General features: G+C 47.2%; 1 protein-coding gene across 1 annotated transcript in view; it reads left to right on the forward strand.

Annotated features, from left to right (window-relative positions):
* Nucleotides 1–18,508, forward strand: part of ZNF536 (zinc finger protein 536) — a 288,952-nt gene that overhangs the window by 113,702 nt on the left and 156,742 nt on the right. Inside the window, exon 3 of the mRNA XM_027079287.1 lies at nucleotides 16,809–16,961. Coding sequence (XP_026935088.1) covers nucleotides 16,809–16,961 — 153 coding nt within the window. The remainder of the gene's footprint in view (nucleotides 1–16,808; nucleotides 16,962–18,508) is intronic.

Raw genomic sequence — 18,508 nt, forward strand, 5'->3', positions numbered from 1 at the left:
GTACTCTTGGCAAGCAGGCTGGAATCAAAACGCATAAGAAAAATGAGGGAGCAGCCCGGAGCAGCATGTCATTGTGCAGAGATGTCCAGAAAAGGTTCAGAGGATGGGGCTGTGCTGGGGAGGCCCCGGCAGTGGGGCTGGGTGGGAACACCTGAAGAGGCAGAAAGGAGAAGGCTGGGTGCTGCAGGTGTGGAGGTCAGAGTGCTACTGGGAGCTCTCCAGGCCAGCTCAGCAGCAGTGTGTGTGTGTGTGTGTGTGTGTGTGTGTGTGTGTGTGTGTGTCCGTGTCCCTTTGCTCAGACCAGCAGTGAGTCCTGGACGGGGCCTTTCAATCACGTGGCTCTCCGGCCGCTCCTCTCTGATCGCTGTCCTTCCCGCCAAGGCCTCTCTGAAATTTGACTAAGGTTGTGAGTGCATGTTTCAGCATTTCTGGATGCAATTTGGTATCATAGCAAAGAATCAAAGGATATTTTCTATCACTTAAAGTATGTTTCTCTCCCTCTTCCTCTGAGCACCTGACCCCACAATCATCGCTGGCTTTGAAATAATAGACCCGTCATAATTATGAGAATTAGTCTGGAGGCTTCTGCCTTATCTGCTCAACTGAGGTTATTGAGGCTGTCTTTAGAGGTGGAAAGGGTGTCCGGGACCATCTCGGCAGAGATGGCAAATTCAGAGAGAGCTATGCCTGCCGGGTGGGGGCAGCCAGGTGGCGAGGCTGAGGGAGGGGCCTGGGGAGGAAGAAGCCCCCTCTGCCCAACCCAACAGCCGCTGCTCCCTGGGACCCTGGACCCAGCGTTGTGAAAGCACAGTTTCTCAGGAGAAGCTGGAAAGTGAGATGATGTGTGAAATGCCCCAAATTTGTAAATGTTAAAAACAAATTAGCAATGAAAACCCTGTGTAATGAACGTTTGAGATCTCCATTAGATGGCTATCCCGACATGCTACAGAAGTGGAAACAGAGGCCCAGGCCTGGAAAAGGACATGGGCTAGGTCATTAAGGTAATGGAAACTTGTGTCCCCTCTGCCTCCTTGGTCCAAGTCCCGAGCCATAGTGTCCACAAACATCGGGCTAGGAACTTTCCATCAGTATGCTGCCCGTACTACCTGCTCCTTTCCAGAGGCTTCTGCTTGCCCTTGGCCAGGGATGGCTGGCAGCCTCTCTGTGGCCTTGAACCTGTGTTGCAAAGCCTGCTTTAGTCAATGCTCTGAACTGGCTCTGTGACTGTGCCTTCCAAGTGGTGAGGCAGTGACAACGTGGCAGCCCTGGGTAGCATGCAGGGAAGGCCAGGGCTCTTATGGAGGGTGGCTTCAATGTTCTTATAGGGTATTAAAGGAATAGAGTGAGAGTTAATGCAGAACTCTTTCTTTGGCTTAATTTATTATAAAATATGTGGCTAAAATGTAGATCACACTGCTGTTTTGGATCTCCGTTTTGATTCCCAAAATTGCAATCATGATAGGTGGATTATAACCGTGCTTTAACATACAGATGAGGAAATGTATTCCTGTGCAATTTTCCCCTAAGGAGAAGTCAGAGGATAAGGGGCAGGAGTTTTGAATAACTTTGCAACATTTAGTTGTCTCTCTCGGTTATGGGATAGAAATTAGCATTGTAAGACTATATGTGTTGTGAATGCAGCACTGCTTTGAGTATTAGTGTGGAAGAGCTTCCAAAGGGAACGGAGAAAGCGATTTTCCTTATTAGAAAAAGTCACCACGATCTAATCTAGCAAAGTGGTGTCACCTCGTTAAATTGTTGTAGTTACTTAAAAATATGAAGTGCCAGGCACCCTGCTAGAGGCTGGGGAGGCCACGGTAAACCAGGCGGACCGAAGACTTGCTGGGGTAGTGGGCACAAGCAGTAAATACTGGGTGGCGCACAGCTAGAGGTGAGCTGGGGAGGGGGCAGAGGTGGAGCGATGGGGGGCGGTGAGAATGGCCAGAGGCTCGGGGGCTGCAGGCTGAGGGAAAGGAGCATGCAATAAGCCTCACACAGATGGGAAGCCAGAGTAGTCCTCATTCTGGCGGTGCACGCAGAGCACCCGTGTGGCGAGATGCCCCCAAGAACATATGTCTGGGCAGACTCTTCCTCAGGACCAGACATTCAGTAGAAGAACCAAACAGAACAACATCCTGATGTGCTGCCCTGGGGCCTGGGCTCTGCTCTGTCCACCAGCACCGGTCCTCGGCCAGCACCCACTCAGCCTCTCCCTCGCACCCCGAGGTTCTGTCTGTCCAGATCATGCCCACCTGCTGCCCCCACCCCAGAATCTGGGCTGGGGCTCTTGAGAGCCGTCAGTTCTGCAGAGCAACACTCAGACTCCCCTTACCTCCCAGGAGAGCTGGCTGCAGCCTCTCCCCTCACAGCACAAGCCCTGGACTCAGTGTTACCAGGGAAGGTCAGTGGAGGAGAATGAAGGTCTTAGAAGAAGAAGGTGGCCTCCTTTGGTTACACTACATGGAATGACCGCCCAGCCTCCCCAGCACCATTCATTCATTCATTCATTCATGTATCCATCAGTCAGTCAGTCACCAGTGTTTACTGAGCACCTACTCTGTGCCAGGATGTTTTAGGGACATAAGATTGAGAAAAATAGACCCCATCCATCCCAGCTTTTACAGAGTAGACAAGCTACTGGGAGAGATAGAAATTAAGCAGGTATCACACACACATATGGTAAGTACAACCTCTGATACGTGTCATGAAGGTTACGTTCTGGGGTAATCGGGGCTGACCTGACAGTCTGGAAGTCCAAGAATGTCTCCCAAGGAAACAGCATTGGAGCTGAACCCTCAAGAATGGTGGGATCAACCAGGCAAGTTGGAGGTGGTGTTTGGGGTTCGTGTTTCAGGAAGAGGGACCAGAATGTACTGAGATTCCAATGTCCATCAGGGAGAAAGTTCCAATCTCTCTCTTTCTGGAGGGCCAGAAGGGCTTCCTTGGGACTTTTAGATGTTCGAGGAATGCCCTGGACAGATGCAGAGCAGGCGGGGGTGGGAGCACGTGGCCCCCTGAAGCATTGTCGAGGAAAGCTCCCAGCTCACATCACATCACAGTTCCAAGTCACTGCCCAGTGCCTGAAGGATGGCTCTAAAATTCTTTCTCAGTATTTGGGTCAGGGCATTTTCTGGTCAGAGGGCCTCTGGGGTGCAGGACTGAGGGGCCCAGTGACTGTATGTCTGGGCAGATGGGGTGCTCTGCAGAGATGATTAGAGGCAGCCAGCCTGTCGCCCTTTAACGCCAGCCATCTCGTGGACGGAGCACAGGATGGAGAGGCCCGAGCTGCCCAAAATGGTGAATGCTCGTCTCTCTCCCTGTCATCCTGGTCTAACACCTTCCCCCAGGTCTTCCTCGTTGCCCCATAGTTACTCACCTCAAAGAGATGTTTGGAGTAAGTGTGTCTTGTCTAGGAGGTGCCTTGGGGGCAGGTGCCAAATAAACTGTAACGTCGGGGTTAGAACACGTGGGTGTGAGTGGAGCCTTGTTCGTGGGTTTCCCACCACAGAGGCTGGTGTCACTTTGCACACTGGAATTGATCTTCCCAGCATGGCAATGTGACTCCTACTTGGAATGTACTGGGGGAGGGGTCTGACCGTAGGCAGGGCTCCTATGATGATGCCATTATATGAGTCATCACCTCTGGTTTATCCTGGTCATCTGTGTGGTGAGTATTACGGACCTGGGTAGGTCAGGGGAACTGTCAGTTGGAAATCTATCAGATGCCCTTTCCTCATATTATCTCATTTGGTTTTCACAAGGGATTGCAAAGTAGCACCGTTATTTCCACTTTACTGACAGTGTTTGGAGTCTGGACAAGGTTAGGAGAAGCATTTACAAAGACATAGCTCAGAAGTCGCAGGGCCAGGTTGGAACCCAGAGCTGGCCATCTCGAAGCCAGTGACTTTCCCACTCTGCTGTGATACCAGTGCAGGATTTAAGGTATATTAAGGCCTTGCAAACAGCCTATCTTAGGAAACACTCAGATTCCTCTGTACTATTATCCAATTATTATCCAGTTATACAAATAATGGTGCTAAAGTTCATGAAGCTTTAGTGGTTTGCTCAGGATCACAGAGTTTAAATTTTAACTCACATCTTGGCATCAAACACATCTTGGTGTTTTGAGGTGACCCCTTCTGCTCAGCAGTCTTTGTGCATGGCTGGGGGCCGTGGGGACAATTTGCTCTGCTCCCACCTCCCGTCCCTCCACAAACAGGGCAATTTATTCGTGCTCCCTCCTTTCCTGGGGGGAACACACTCATTTTGCTTGTCCCTGGTCAAGATTCCTTTGGACTAGTCTATGGGATTTCTAGCACCTGGAAAGTTACCTTTTAGATACTTTTATCTGTGATCAAAGGAAGAATAAGCAGACTTGACCTTCCTGTTAGAAGCTGCTACCCAGGAGGCTAGTCCCCAGGGGTCAGTTCATTCATTCATGCATCATTCATTCATGCATGTGTTGGTTGAGTGATGGTTGGATGCCTACTATGTACCACATGTGGAGGAGGACTCGCAGGCTGGTTCTCTGCCAGTTGCTGGCTAGAAGGAGAAGAACAAAATCCAGACTCTTCACCTGGCCAGAGGAGCTAGTTGAGGGCCCACTCAGGATGTGAACATGACCGGGAGCTATCTGAGGTTTATAACACAGCCTCATCTGTAGTTGAGAAAGGTCACTCCTGTGGTTATCAGAAAGCAAAATTTGTTTTTCTCTTTTTGACTTACTTCACGCTGTATGACAGTCTCTAGGTCCATCCACCTCACTACAAATAACTCAATTTTGTTTCTTTTTATGGGACTTGAGGACACAGGGAGGGGGAAGGGTAAGCTGGGACAAAGTGAGAGAGTGGCATGGACATATATACACTACCAAATGTAAAACAGATAGCTAGTGGGAAGCAACCACATAGCACAGGGAGATCAGCTCGGTGCTTTGTGACCACCTAGACGGGTGGAATAGGGAGGGTGGGAGGGAGACGCAAGAGGGAGGAGATATGGGGATATATGTATATGTATGGCTGGTTCACTTTGTTATACAGCAGAAACTAACACACTATTGTAAAGCAATTATACTCCCATAAAGATGTTAAAAAAAAAACAGAAAAGAAAAAAGAAAGCAAAGTTGCCGTCAAGCCAATCTCTACCGGTGGGGGGGAAACAGCAAAATCTTCGCTGAACGTGTCACAGTTGTATTGGCTAAAGTCCACTGCCCTACCAGCAGCCTGGGGTGGCGTCAGCCTTGCCAGGACACAGACACTGGACTGCTGGATGGGGAGGGCCATTCCCCAGGGCATCGGCTCTAGCTTTGTTTTGCCAACAGGTACCAAGACAGTGGTCAGTGGGGTAACCTCGGCTGTCTCCTTGGCTCCTTTCTCTGCTTTGTGGCCTGAGCCAAGTCCAAAGGTTTTGTCCTTTGGAGATCTACCAACAGGCAAAAGAGCTCCAGAAAAATCTTTGTGCTGTGATGAGCAGAGCTGAGTAGAATTTTTTTTTTTTTTTTGCTAATTTTTGTATGTCAACTAGAGTATTTATTACTACAAGGTATTGAAAGTTTCAGCATTTATTCAAAAACATTTAAATCTTGATCCATTGATAGTATCCATCTGATAAAGGTTCTCAAATTAAAAGGGCTGGATAAGTCAGTGCGGCTCAAAAATGGCAGTAACTTCAGAGCTGGCAACTGACACTTGTTTTCTGCCACTGTTTACTCTTCAATAAAAAATGCATATTTACCATAGCAACCTCCAGCTCACGTGGTGCCCTGTCTTACCCGCTACCCTCTACAACAGAATAGCTTCTTAAAGAAACACACACATCCTAATATGCATGCTTTCAGATGCAAAAATGTGCTCTTTATAAGGAAGCCCTCTTTCCTGGGATTTAATGCTAATAAACACGTCATCTTTATAGAAATCATTTTGGTCCCATGTCTTAAATTTTAGGGTGTTCACTCTGGAAATCAAAATAGAATTACTCTTGGAAGGGCTTTTGATTATCTTGAGAGTTTGCTGATTATTTATTTTAATACAGTTCCTATATATATATATATATATATATATATATATATATATTTGTGTTTATACATATATATATAATTTTTTCCAAACTGCAGCCATTAGTATCGTTTGAGAGGGGGTTTTTTTGGTGTAGATTCTAATGACCTGCCGCTTCATCTGTGATTAAAGATTGTCATCTACATGAAGCTCAATTGCAGCCTGAATTGTCACTGTTAACTTGGGAGAATTGCCTGGGTTTTCAGAGCTTTGGAGAAACTGCTCCAACCCGGACTTTTCAGGAAGGGAGCATGCCTTCTCATTCTAGGCCTTGTGCAGGTGTCAGGCCCCGTCGCTTGGGGCTTGTGGAGTGGGGAGAGCACTAAAGCCACAAGCCTCTGCCCTCCCTCCCCAAGCCATCCTTGCTTGCAGCGGTCCCTTCGGCAATATTCATGTTAAAAGCTACTATTAATTGGAGCATATCCTGCACCAGGCACCGTGCTAAATGAATTGTTATGACTATCCCCGTTTTGCAGATAAGGAAGCTGAATGAACCTCAGAGAGGTTATGTAATTTGCCCAGGATTACACTCCTAAGAATTGTTGGAACTTGGTTTTAACCTGAAGCCTTTGATCGCAAATCTGTTCCACTTAATCTGTGATTGGAACCTTTCTGTCAGACGTAAGCTGGAAGGACAAGTGGGAATGGAATAAGGGGCAGTGAGCGGTGCCTCCCTTCTCAGAGTGTTCTTGGGAGATGTCGCATGGCCTCAGTATCAGGAGAGTTTTTTGGTCCACTCTTCCCATTCTGGTTTGCACCTGTGCCTGACAGCCACATACTCCTGTGCTGCAGGTCTCCGTGGATGCTACAGCCCTGGGACGGCTGTGTGGCTGTGTGTGTGATGAGAGCTGTGGTCAGTGCCCCTCTGGGGCACCTCAGCAGGCTGGGGGTGGGGCGCATCTGAACCAGGCCTGGTGGATTTTTTAAATTCCTTTCAGCCACATACAGACCAATCTGAAAAACAAGAACATATTGTGACTCTGTTATGCTTAGTGGCTTTGGGGGAAAATCCGATTGTGAAGTGAGGCAGGGCTCTCCATGGCGGAGTGGCATTGTGACCCGAACTCGGACAAGGAGAATTGCCCAGACCCCACGGCCCGGCCAGCCAATCTGACTGCAGTGTGTCCACGAGCCATTTCATAATTATCCATCATGAATGCCTCCATGCTGCCTTAATAGATTATTTAAAATGGTGCCTGCGCCTCCCATGCAACCTCTAGTCGGCCCCGAACTGTACATACATACAAGCCGGGAGGGGTAATTGCTTATCATGTATCTTTTTGTTCCAGACACTTTTATAAAAGAGTATGTATTATGTATGGTGTGACCTTCAAATGTCAGGAATGTGTTGTGCAATAAACTGTCAATATTTGTGGTTATAAGGTACTAGATGACTTTTACAATAATTGGAACGGCTATATTAAAAGCTTGGATCACTCAGCTGGTTAAAGAGAAAGACACAGGCCGGTGTTCATCAGGGACTTGCCTTCTGCCAACGATTAAATGAAAGATATTGCAAGGTGCTTAAGATGTCTTCTTTGTTTAAAAAAGAATATGGCAAAACATGTCTCCAGGGGGAAGCGTTATCTCCAAATCATCCCTTCTCCTTTCAGTGTGCACCATTCCCAAAAGAAAACTCAGCCCCACAAGTTATGGCGACCGACTAAGTGCATTTTAAAATGATTGGTCCAGCTTGTTCTCAGTGTCATTTAAGTAAGAATTCCTGAAACATACCCGACAGTCAAAGAGATCTCCTCCAATCTTCCCCCAAGCCCCCTCCCCACCCATAAATGAGGGGGCTGTAAATTACCTTAAGAGGATCTTAAAAGCTATAGTTCTTTTAAGAAAATAAATTATGTAGAAATCTTTTGGGAATTTATGCTTTACTGAAAGTAGAGGCTTCTGTAGTCTATAGTTTTGTTTCTTTTTTTTTAAAGAAAGGAACATGTAATTTAAATTACGAAGAAGGGAAAGCAAAACAAATATTTTGCAATAATTACAGTAGTAATTGGGGCATGGGTTACTTTTAAAGTATCTGTCTTGTTATACTTTTCTATTGATTAATGTTTCTTTATGCATATGGGAGGCTATTTCTTCCAACGCAATGACATCTTCCTTTTAAGCCAGGGAGTGGGCAGATGAAATAGTGGAAGGTTTCCTCAACAACACGCCCCCATCTTCTCAAAAGCTCACTTGTGACCCTGCTGATTAGAGTGCGTGTGTGGTTCCTTCCACCTGGATGGAGAGAGACCCGGGAGACACCCCGAGACCACCTCCTTCAGGAAGCCTCCCCAGGCACCCCTGACCTCCTTCCCCCCTGCTGTTATCACACTCCAGCCCCTGATGGTCTGTGCTGAGCACTTTGGGGCATTTCTGGTATTTTGCTGGTACCCGGGGCTAGTTCCTCCCAGGCTACTCAAAACAGCTTCCCTCTTATAGTCAGGAGCTGATCTGAGCCTCTGAATTTCAGTTTGCTTGCCTCCTCTGATTCTTTTATTTATTTTGAAAAAAGTATGTACAGTTTTTTAAAGTATGTACGGTATGGAGCACCTGCTATGAGCTGAGTGCCTACCACGTGCTGGGGGTATAACAGCAAACAGTAATTAATAGTCCCTGTTTGCGTGGAGCTTGTGTCTGGGGGGAGACAGGTGGTAAGCAGACAAATACATAGGTCAGTTAGCATTTGCAGTAGGTGATAGACGGGTTGCTTGAAGGACCAACCAGAGAAAGAGCGCCCCTGGAACCTGGAGTCAGGGAGAATTCCTTCAGACAGTATGGTCAGAGACGCCTCTCCCAGAAAGGGCCTGTGGACTAAAGCCTGAGTGAGAGTCTCCGTGTGAATTCTGGGGGAAGAGAATTCCAGGTGGATGAGGCATCAGGAACAAAGCCCTAAGTTGGGTACCAGCCAGGAAGGCTTGAGGAAAACAGAAAGATGGAGAGCTGGAGTAGAGTCAGGAGTTGGGATGAGGTCACAGCGGCAGCGAGGGCCACTTAGATGGGGGTTGGAGACCATAGGTGCTGGGGGTTATTCTAAAGAGCAATGGAGCCAGTGGCCTGCCCTCCCTTGAACATAACCGGGCTTTTCCCAGGAGATGGCAGCCCCCTGGGCCGTCCCTCTCCAGACTTATCCTCCTGCCTGGTTCTTGTCACCCAGGCCAGTTCATAGGTGCTGCTGCTCTGCCCTGGTTCACCTGAACAGTTTCTGGGATGGATCCCTGCCCACCAGGCCAGAGGGAAGAGAGGGGTGTGCAGAACCCAAAGAGACCCATCACACCAGATGTCTTGTCAAAGGTTGATTCTGTGAGTCCCAAATCCTGCCTGCTGCGTCCATGGTCACAGTTCCCAGGCTGTGGACTATAAGTGCCTACCCACAGCTGGCCCTGAGGGCCTTGGGAGAGCTGGCAACCCAAGGATTACAGAGGATGTTGTCAAGGGCAGCATCATACAATGCCAAAGGGAAGAGACCCCATGGGTGGCCCAGTCACCAGCGGATGGGGTTGGGGGGACGGTGGTTCGGAAAACTCCCCTGACAGTTAAGAAAGGGCTCTCTGGGTTTGGTAAAACCAGAAACACATTTGGCCCACAGTGCTTGATTTTGAAGCCCTTGTGTATTTTAAGGGAAATTTAATCCATATGTTTCTGATTCATTTTCACTTAACTCATCAAAATGTTGCTTTAGAGAAGCTATTTGAGATCCTAGTATCTTTATATTTTTTTCTCCAAATTTTAGCCCTTTAGTGACCTATTTCCCCAATTCCAGAAATCCTATCTTGCTTACAGCAAATGGAGCTCTACATAGTTTTGAGTTTGGGTCAGAGGTGAGGAAGGTGATGATGGAGGACATTCACCTCTGCTCCCTGAGATCTGTCACGAGCTCGGGCCTTGCCAGTGAGCCCAGCCTGGTCCCCGGTCCTAAGAACCCACAGGGAAGCTGGCTGTTGCCTTTTCACAAGTGGTCATCCTTTTCTAAAATAGCTCTCTATTTAAACAAATACTTTTGCCAATCCATATTAATGCTTAACTGTTTAACATTACTATATATGGCCATCATAAACCAGAGAACTTTGATGAAACAACAGAGACACCAAATTAATACGGACCCAAGGCATGACTGATGTGTTCCAAGAGTTAAGTACAATTGTTTACAGTAATGTTATCATTTTTATGCATACCATTAATTTAAAATCACTTTTAAAAATAAAGGGAACTCTTCATCAGGAACCTCCACCACAGTAATCATTGTTTTGAGTCTTTATTTTACAGTTTTTAAAATAAGGGAAAGTGTTAAGCTTTTAAGAGGAACTCTACATTCCTCTGGATTTTTCCTCCAAGGTATTACTTTTCCTCCCCTGAAAAGATCTTAAAACACTGGTATATGTGGGCAAAGATATTAATAAAGATGTGATTTTTTGGTGTCATGGTCACACTTTAGACTCCACAAATTGTTTTTTCCTTCATTAATGAAGGGAGATCTGTGCTTTTGAGATGCTCTTTGCACAAGACAGACTTTTAGAATGAACTGCACGACTCATCTGGGAAAACGTGTTTACTGTTATAGTAGGAGTTCCATAGAAATTAAAATACCGTGGCCTTTTATGTCATAAAGTAGTAAATGCCCAGGTATGCAGACAGCTCCCTTACCCATCTGAGGTTGCTGGGATACTCTCCATTCCCTGCACGGGCTTATCATCATCATCAACGTCATCATTGCAATTTTCTTTTAATAAAAATCTTTCCAAAATGTACTTTTGGGCACGTGAAGGGTAAAGCTGCTCGGCAGGATGAGGTGAGCACTGAGAGTATGTGCACAATTTAAAAAGAAACCTCTCTTTGCTTTTTCTCTTTGGTCCCACTCTGCCTCTTTTGGTCTCTCTGAACCTTGTTCTCTGTCTCATTCTGTGAATTAATAAGACTACCTAGAGGATTGGGTATAAACCCGGAAGACCTCACCAGTAGAAGGTTCACACTTCTTAGCTCCTGAGTCCTCCCACTGTGACAGCTCTCCGATCTCCATGACTTAACAGAACCAAGATTTTTTTCTCATTCATGCGCAGTCTGGCTCGGGTCAGCCCCCCTCCATCTGGTGACGCAGCCATCGAGGCATCGTCTGTTTTGCGATCCTGCCCCCTCAACCTTTGTGTTGCAAGGGTAGGGTGGCCAGGGAGGACAGGGAGACAGTAAGGGGCACACTGTCTCTCCTCTGAATCGCTTCCAGCCATTGGCTGGACTAGTCAGTGGTCCCAACTTAGCGCAAAGGCAGTTGGGAAAAGTAGGCTCTCGTGGAATACATAGGAGCACGTACTATCCCTTTCATGGTCGTTTCCTCCCATATCTCTAAGAGCCAGCCCTGTTGCTTATTTGGCTTAGATTGGGCTAGGGTGGTTGAAGGAAAGGCCATAAAGAGGGTGAAGACAGCCTGCAGTGGGCTTGGGGCTCTTCCAGCATCGCAGGATTACAGGGAGCCGAGGGGAAGGGCCAGTAAGTCCAGCTGGGGTGGGGTGAAAGGATTTGCCTGAGGACAGCCAGGCCCCGGGGACCCAGAAGCAAAAGATTCTGCCTCCTGACTCCTGAGGCAGCCTTCTTTGCAAACAAGACTACTTTAAAGAGGTACCGAGGAAGCTCAGTGTTTAAAGATAAACTGGGGGGAAATCTACCCTTAAAATACAAAGTTATTTCATAAACCAAGTATTTAAATTCCAAACCAATATGTGAGAGAGGTTAAGTATATAAGGAGACACCCATAGATTCAAATCATATTTGCGTACAAGATAGCCAGTCTCAGGGCTGGATTCAGACAGCTGCTGATGGTACTGTGTGTGTGTCTAGGCTTTAACGTTTGAGAAGTTATTTGTCTTTCTTTCTAAGCATCTGATTCTTTGTCTATCCAGGGCTGCCAGTTTGTGGCGGTTGCTGATGAGGATTCCAATATGATGATCCATGACCTTTTTTTTTTTTTTTTTTTTTTTTGCGGTACGCGGGCTTCTCACTGTTGTGGCCTCTCCCGTTGCGGAGCACAGGCTCCGGACGCGCAGGCTCAGCGGCCATGGCTCACAGGCCCAGCCGCTCCACGGCATGTGGGATCTTCCCGGACTGGGGCACAAACCCACGTCCCGTGCATCAGCAGGCGGACTCTCAACCACTGCACCACCAGGGAAGCCCTCCTTGACCATTTTTAGTCCCCCCGCCCCTCCTTCAGCCCACAGCTATGGAACCTCCCTCCTACCCTCCCTCTGTGAATTCTCAGGGAAGGTAATGAACCTTAATGTCACCTTGGCCTAGGCCAACCTTGCTATACACTCAGAGGCTTAGAAGCAGCAAATGGAAATGTAGGAGGCCTGGTTTCTGACCTTGAGATGACAAAATTAGGAAGGTCAATTGTCTGAGGTCCCCCACCCCCAAATAATATATCTTTTTTTAATTGAAGTATAGTTGAAGTACAATATTATGTAAGTTATATATATTATATATAAGGTGTACAGTATAGTGATTCACAATTTTTAAATGTTATGCTCCATTTATAGCAATTATAAAACATTGGCTATATTCCCCGTGTTGTACAATATATCCTTGTAGCTTATTTTATACCTAATAGTTTACACCTCTTAGTTCCCTACCCCTATATTGCCCTTCCCTCTTCCCCTCCCCACTGGTAACCACTGATTTGTTCCTTATAACTGTGAGTCTGTTTCTTTTTCTTTTATATTCAGTAGTTTGTTGTATTTTTTAGATTCCTCATGTAAGTGATAACATACAGTATTTGTCTTTCTCTGTCTGACTTATTTCACTTAGCATAATACCCTCCAGGTCCATCCATGTTGTTGCAAATGGCAAAATTTCATTCTTTTTTATGGCTGAGTAGTATTCCATTATATATATATGTGTGTGTGTGTCACATCTTCTTTATCCATTCATCTGTTGATGGACGCTTAGGTTGCTTCCATATCTTGGCAATTATAAACAATGCTGCTATGAACATTGGGGTGCATGTATCTTTTCCAATTAGTGTTTTTGTTTCTTTTGGATATATACCCAGGAATGCAATTGCTGGGTCATACAGTAGTTCTATTTTTAGTTTTTTGAGAAACCTCCTAAATTCTTGAAACAAAACTTGAAATGATTGGATCCATGTCCTCTTTTTTATCTAACCACTCTCAGCTTGTAGGAACAGGAGAAAGCTTGCAGAGTTTTTGATACCTACTACAATTCACCTGTTCTAGGCTGAAACTTGGGAAGGGTTGCATGCATAGTCTATGTTCCTCTGGAATATTATTTGCTGCCACCATATGTAAGACATCCATTCCTGAAGAATAGATCACATATTATTTAGTGGGGTCAAGAAAAGAAACAGGGGTCCCAGGAGTTACTTCTCATCCCTTTCCCCATCCTATGAGAGCCAGAGCACACCCAGGCTGAGGCTGTGTTGCCTGTAGCCAGATGCCCCAACTCTCAGGGACACCCCAGCCTCTAGGAGCTGGCAGCGCTCCTTTCACAGAGAAGCAGGAGGAACAGCCAGTGGGGCTGAGGCCGACCTCTGTTCACACGCCCACCTTCAGCGTCCTCAACACATTTAGAGAAAGTGTCTGATCAGAGGGAAGAGATACTGCAGATTTTAGGAAAAGGAAAATTTCTTTAAAAGCTCATACCAATCCAAAAGCGGCCTGACAAAGGACCACAGGTGTCATTTTTATGATGCTTCTTCCTTTCTGTCGTGTGTTTCCTGGAAGGGCTGGGGAAGGGCTGGTCTGTCCGTAAGCAGGACCCGTGGTTCTTCCCCGGCCAGCTGTGTGTGGCCACAGGCAGAGCCTCGGGACTCCATCTGGGGAGCCTTGCAGAAGGACAGCTGCTAGTGCTTTTACACTCTGGGCGGGTAGAGAAGGAATCGGAGAGCAGCCTCGTCTTCCCCTCTGACTGAGCCCCTTGAGCTCTCAGCGGGGCTGGGCTCAGTTTAGCGCACCTTGTTCCTCGATACCCGTCCAGGTGTAGGCAGGGACCCACACACAGGCCCTGTGAGTGTGCGGCTCAGCGGGCCTTCCTCTGCCATCTCTGACTGACTGTACTTGGCTTTCAGCCTCTCCGGGCACTTCCTGGGACCACCCACAATTCCCCTTCATCGTTGCTCAAGTTTGTTTTTCTAGTTGGATTAGTCTAAGAGTAAACGCCATAGGCCTTCTGGCCCTCCAAAAAAACAAAACAAAACAAAACAAAACAAAAACAGAAAAAACATTCTGTGTAAAGTGAAAATTAGACTCTTAAATCTGCAAAGAAAGCTGTTTATCTTACAAATTCATTCTTTTTATTGGGCCACACATATCCAAGATAGAAAGATAAAAGGAAAACAGATACAGGCCATTGCTTAGAGTGACATATAGTGAGATACAGCTCATCCTCACCTTCTGTAAAGCCGGCGGGAGCGCAGGGCAGCGGCCTTATCTGTCTATTTATCTCTATTGTGCCCTGGGCCGGGGCTCACCAAAAGCTGCAGTGGAAATATGTTCCCCACACTCTCTATTCTCTTCTGTTGGACAGCCCTGCCTTGGACTGCTCCCCAGGGGCTCCGACGGAGGAGGATCTGGGGAAGGTGCTCAGCTGCAGACCGTGGGACACGAGGACAGGCAGGGATGCAACATCAAAAACCCACACCTGCCTACTCCTGTCCTGAAGTCAACACTTAGTTCTGCTCATCATTCAAATGGACAGCTCATGGCCTCCTACCTTAAATAGGGTGTCTTAACCCTGTTGCAGGGAGCACTTGGCAGAATTTTAATCAGGCTCGTTGTTATTTTAAGCTGACCTCATGATACCACAAAAGGAATGAGTAATGCTGGGAGGGCAAATGCAACAGGTTTGGGGTTGGTGTGGCTTGGGGGTGGTGGAGGGAGATGGGTAAGAGATGGCCTCTCAGCTGTTTATAACTAGGATGCGGTTGACTTGGAATTGGCATCTGGCATCTGGCCATTGTTCTCCTGGGCTCTCAACAGACTGGCTCTTTAAGACAGAGGTGGTGGCAGCCCTGGTGGACTTGACCTGCGGACAGGGACTTCCTGCTAGGACTGCATGTGGGACATTTGTTTGCCGTGACCTGGCAACACTCTCTTGTGCCTGTTATCCCTTATCAGCAGCCCAATAGCCATCTTTGGTAGTCTCTCCACAGTCATGTGGACAACCACAAAGCTAGTGCCAGGTCGAGTGAGTTCTAGATGTGGATGAACTGTGTCCCCCTCCCTGTGTAAAATTACGAGGAAAAAAAAAAAAGCTGGGCAGTTAGACCTTTTGAACAGCTTTTCCAAGGATGGTTAGAAGAGTTGTGGAGAATAGGATTAAAAGTGAGCCTTCAAGGAAAATTTCTAGGGTGATGATGCCATCGTGCACAGTCCAAATTCAGAGAGGATGCTCGAAGCCAAAGGGTTTCCACGGTTGCACCGAGCAAACATCCAAATAAGAATTAAGTGCGACTGCCTTCATCTTGTTCATGGCCTGTAAGTCTGTCCCTTTCGGCTGTGAGCAGAGAACACCAGGAACGGATGTTGAAGAATAAAAGCAATTTGCATTTTCCATTGCTTGGAAGGTACAAATCTTGTTTTTTTTTGCTCTCTGCAGAACTCACAGGTCTGCTTATTATCCCAGAAGGTCCCCTTGTTCTCATGGTGAAATCTACCAGGAGACCTAGAGGGTGGGCCGGAAGCTGCGGCCAGGACCCTGCCAGCCTCGGGAGCTTGGGTTATGTGCCAGGCGGCAGCCTCCAGCCCTGCGGGGAGGCCAGAGGAGAAGGCTTGCCTGCCTCCCCTTCTCGAGATGCAGAGTCCCAGCTCCTGCCCTGCTCCCCTGATGTCGCCTCTTTGACAACATGATGTCAGGCCTCGGGTGTTGCAATAACATATCCTCCAACCACTAGATATTTTCACAGTTTTATTTACTATTATGTCCCATCATTTCTGTGCAGAAGGCAGCCGTATGTAAATTTTATTCCATTTTCTAATGGTTTGGGTTACATAACAAATAACAGCAGGAAGGAAAATTTGTATCGATACTTTACAGAGGAAGTTCTCAGGTCACTGCACAAAGATTTAACTGCAGTGCTCTAAGTTTATGGGAGTTTTGCAGCTGAGTTTCTGCACATGACTTTGAATATGTCACTATATGTTTATCATGGGCTAATTGTGGAACCGCATTTCCATACTTTTTCTTCTCCCTTTCATGAGATTACACCAGCCAGCGATGGAGGCAAGACTCTACAAGGAAGAAATGATCCGTTTGGGATAATTTTCTTTCCTGTCCCAAAATAGCTGTACGTCTGCATGTCTTGGGGACTCAGCCGAGACACATTTTTTTTCATTTGTTGCCTGATATAATGCAAATGTGATTTCGATCCTATAGCAAACTCTCCAGCTAGTCCATATTATAAATTAATCAGACTCAACAACCACCAACATTTTTAAACTTTTGAAAAAAAATGTTTAATAGGAGCTAAGCAAAAGAAGAAATCAAACCAGCTGCTGACACAGCTGTTTCTTTTCTTGTTTAATTCAGTTCAATATAAAGGTACCATATGCTGCTTAAAATGATGATAGGAAAGATGAAATAATTTAAGAGAATAACAAGAAAATACGTGAATTGTCAGCATTCTGTCAGATTGAAAGAATGAAATAGACAGGTGTACTATTGACACGTTTAGCCTTGTGTGGTGTTGGCAGTTTTGGTGCGAACAACTTCTGACATGTGCTGAAGTGATGTGAGAATATTTCTCCTCCATTGCAGACATTGGAGAGGAGGCTGGGAGATCTGCCGGCGTCCAGCAGCCCGCACTGCTTCGAGACAGGAGCCTGGGCTCGGCCATGAAGGACTGCCCGTACTGTGGGAAAACCTTCCGGACATCCCATCACCTAAAGGTCCACCTGAGGATACACACAGGTGAGGGATCCAGGTGCACAGCTCGAAGGAGGAGGCCCAGGGCTGCCATGCCCCTGTCCTCGGTCCACCCTCTGTGGGCCTATCCGTGCACCATTGTGTGGGTCTGAACCGACCCTAACGACCCAGTTCTTTACTCCATACTCACCCCCCTGAATGACACATGGGCATGTGGACATGGATCTCCCATGGTCCAGGCCTGGGATGATGATGCTTTGTCCGAGGCCCTGTGACATTTTGCTGATGGCATCCTTCTGCTGCACTGAAGTAGCGCCTCCCACATCCTCACATGGACCAGGGGTCTTTCAGGTGCAGATGATGAGAACCCAGCTCAAACCCTAAATATACAAGGGCACGTAGGAGGTCTTTGAAGGCAGGCTGGCTTCTAGCCCAGCTGGGGTGACGTGCCTACACCTGGGACTGGATAGATGGAGAGGAGGGTGGGTGGCTCTCCACTGGGTCTCCTCAAAAGAAAACTCGAGACGCTCTTAACCAAGCCACTGGACCACTGTGGTCATTTCCCCTGTTACGGCGTTGTCCGAGCCCCTCAAGGTGAGGGCTTCTCTTGGTCTCTCTGTCTTGTCTCTCGGTCATGGTTCTTGTGAGCTTTTCTGCTAGTTGTTTGCACATTGCCAATACAAAAAAAAATATCTCTGACATATGGACACCTCCATTTTCTTTGATTTTTCTCCTGACACTTTATCTATTGGAGTGTGAGCTGCTTCAGAGGATAGACAAATATGCCATCTATTTTCAAAAATAATTGTGGTCTGTTTCCCAAGGAATCAATAAAGCTTAGGGTTGTGAAGGATATTTAGTGTGTACGGGCCTCATGTGCAGCATGTGGTTAAAGACAAGGCGCCCTCACCTGGACCCTCACCTGTGCCTGCAAATCTCCCTGACACCCAGAGGAGCCCTGAGGACAGGTGGCAGTGGGATGGGCTGCTGTCTTTATTCTCAGCCTGGGTGCAGTTGGGCATCACCACTGTCCCTCCCTGTCCTGGAGCACTTCTCTCATGGGGTCACCCCAGGGCAAAGAGGGGTCTCCTAAAATTACGCGCCAAGCTTGCTCACTCTCCAGGGTCCATGGGACCCGACCCACCTTGCCCATCTTCACCCTTATCACCACCCTGCGACCCCATTGCCTTCTTCCTGCTCCTCCAATGCAGAGTGCTTGCTTCTGCCGCAGGACCTCTGCACCTACTGCCCCCTCCACCTGGAATGTTCTTCCTCCAGGTGGTCACTGGGGGCTTAGCGTCATGTGATCTCTTCAGAGAGATTGCGTGACTACCCTGCCTGAAATATCCCTCATGCCCCTGCTTTATTTTCTCCATAGACTTAACACCTTCTGAAATTATCTTGTTCAGTTCAGTTGTTCATTTCCTTCTGTGTTGTCTGTCTTCCACCAAGTAGAATGTGAAGGTGTAATATTATCCATCTATTTAATTGCTGTAGAACCCCGGGGCCTACAAGAGCACCTTGCAGTAAACTGCAGCTTACGGGGGCATGGTACATTTATTTGAGAGGTTGAATGACAGAACAAATAAGTG

The sequence above is a fragment of the Aethalodelphis obliquidens genome, unplaced genomic scaffold, assembly GCF_003676395.1.
Source record: "Aethalodelphis obliquidens isolate GAN/ISIS:26980383/991018 unplaced genomic scaffold, ASM367639v1 scaffold43, whole genome shotgun sequence".
Taxonomy (NCBI): Eukaryota; Metazoa; Chordata; class Mammalia; order Artiodactyla; family Delphinidae; genus Aethalodelphis; species Aethalodelphis obliquidens.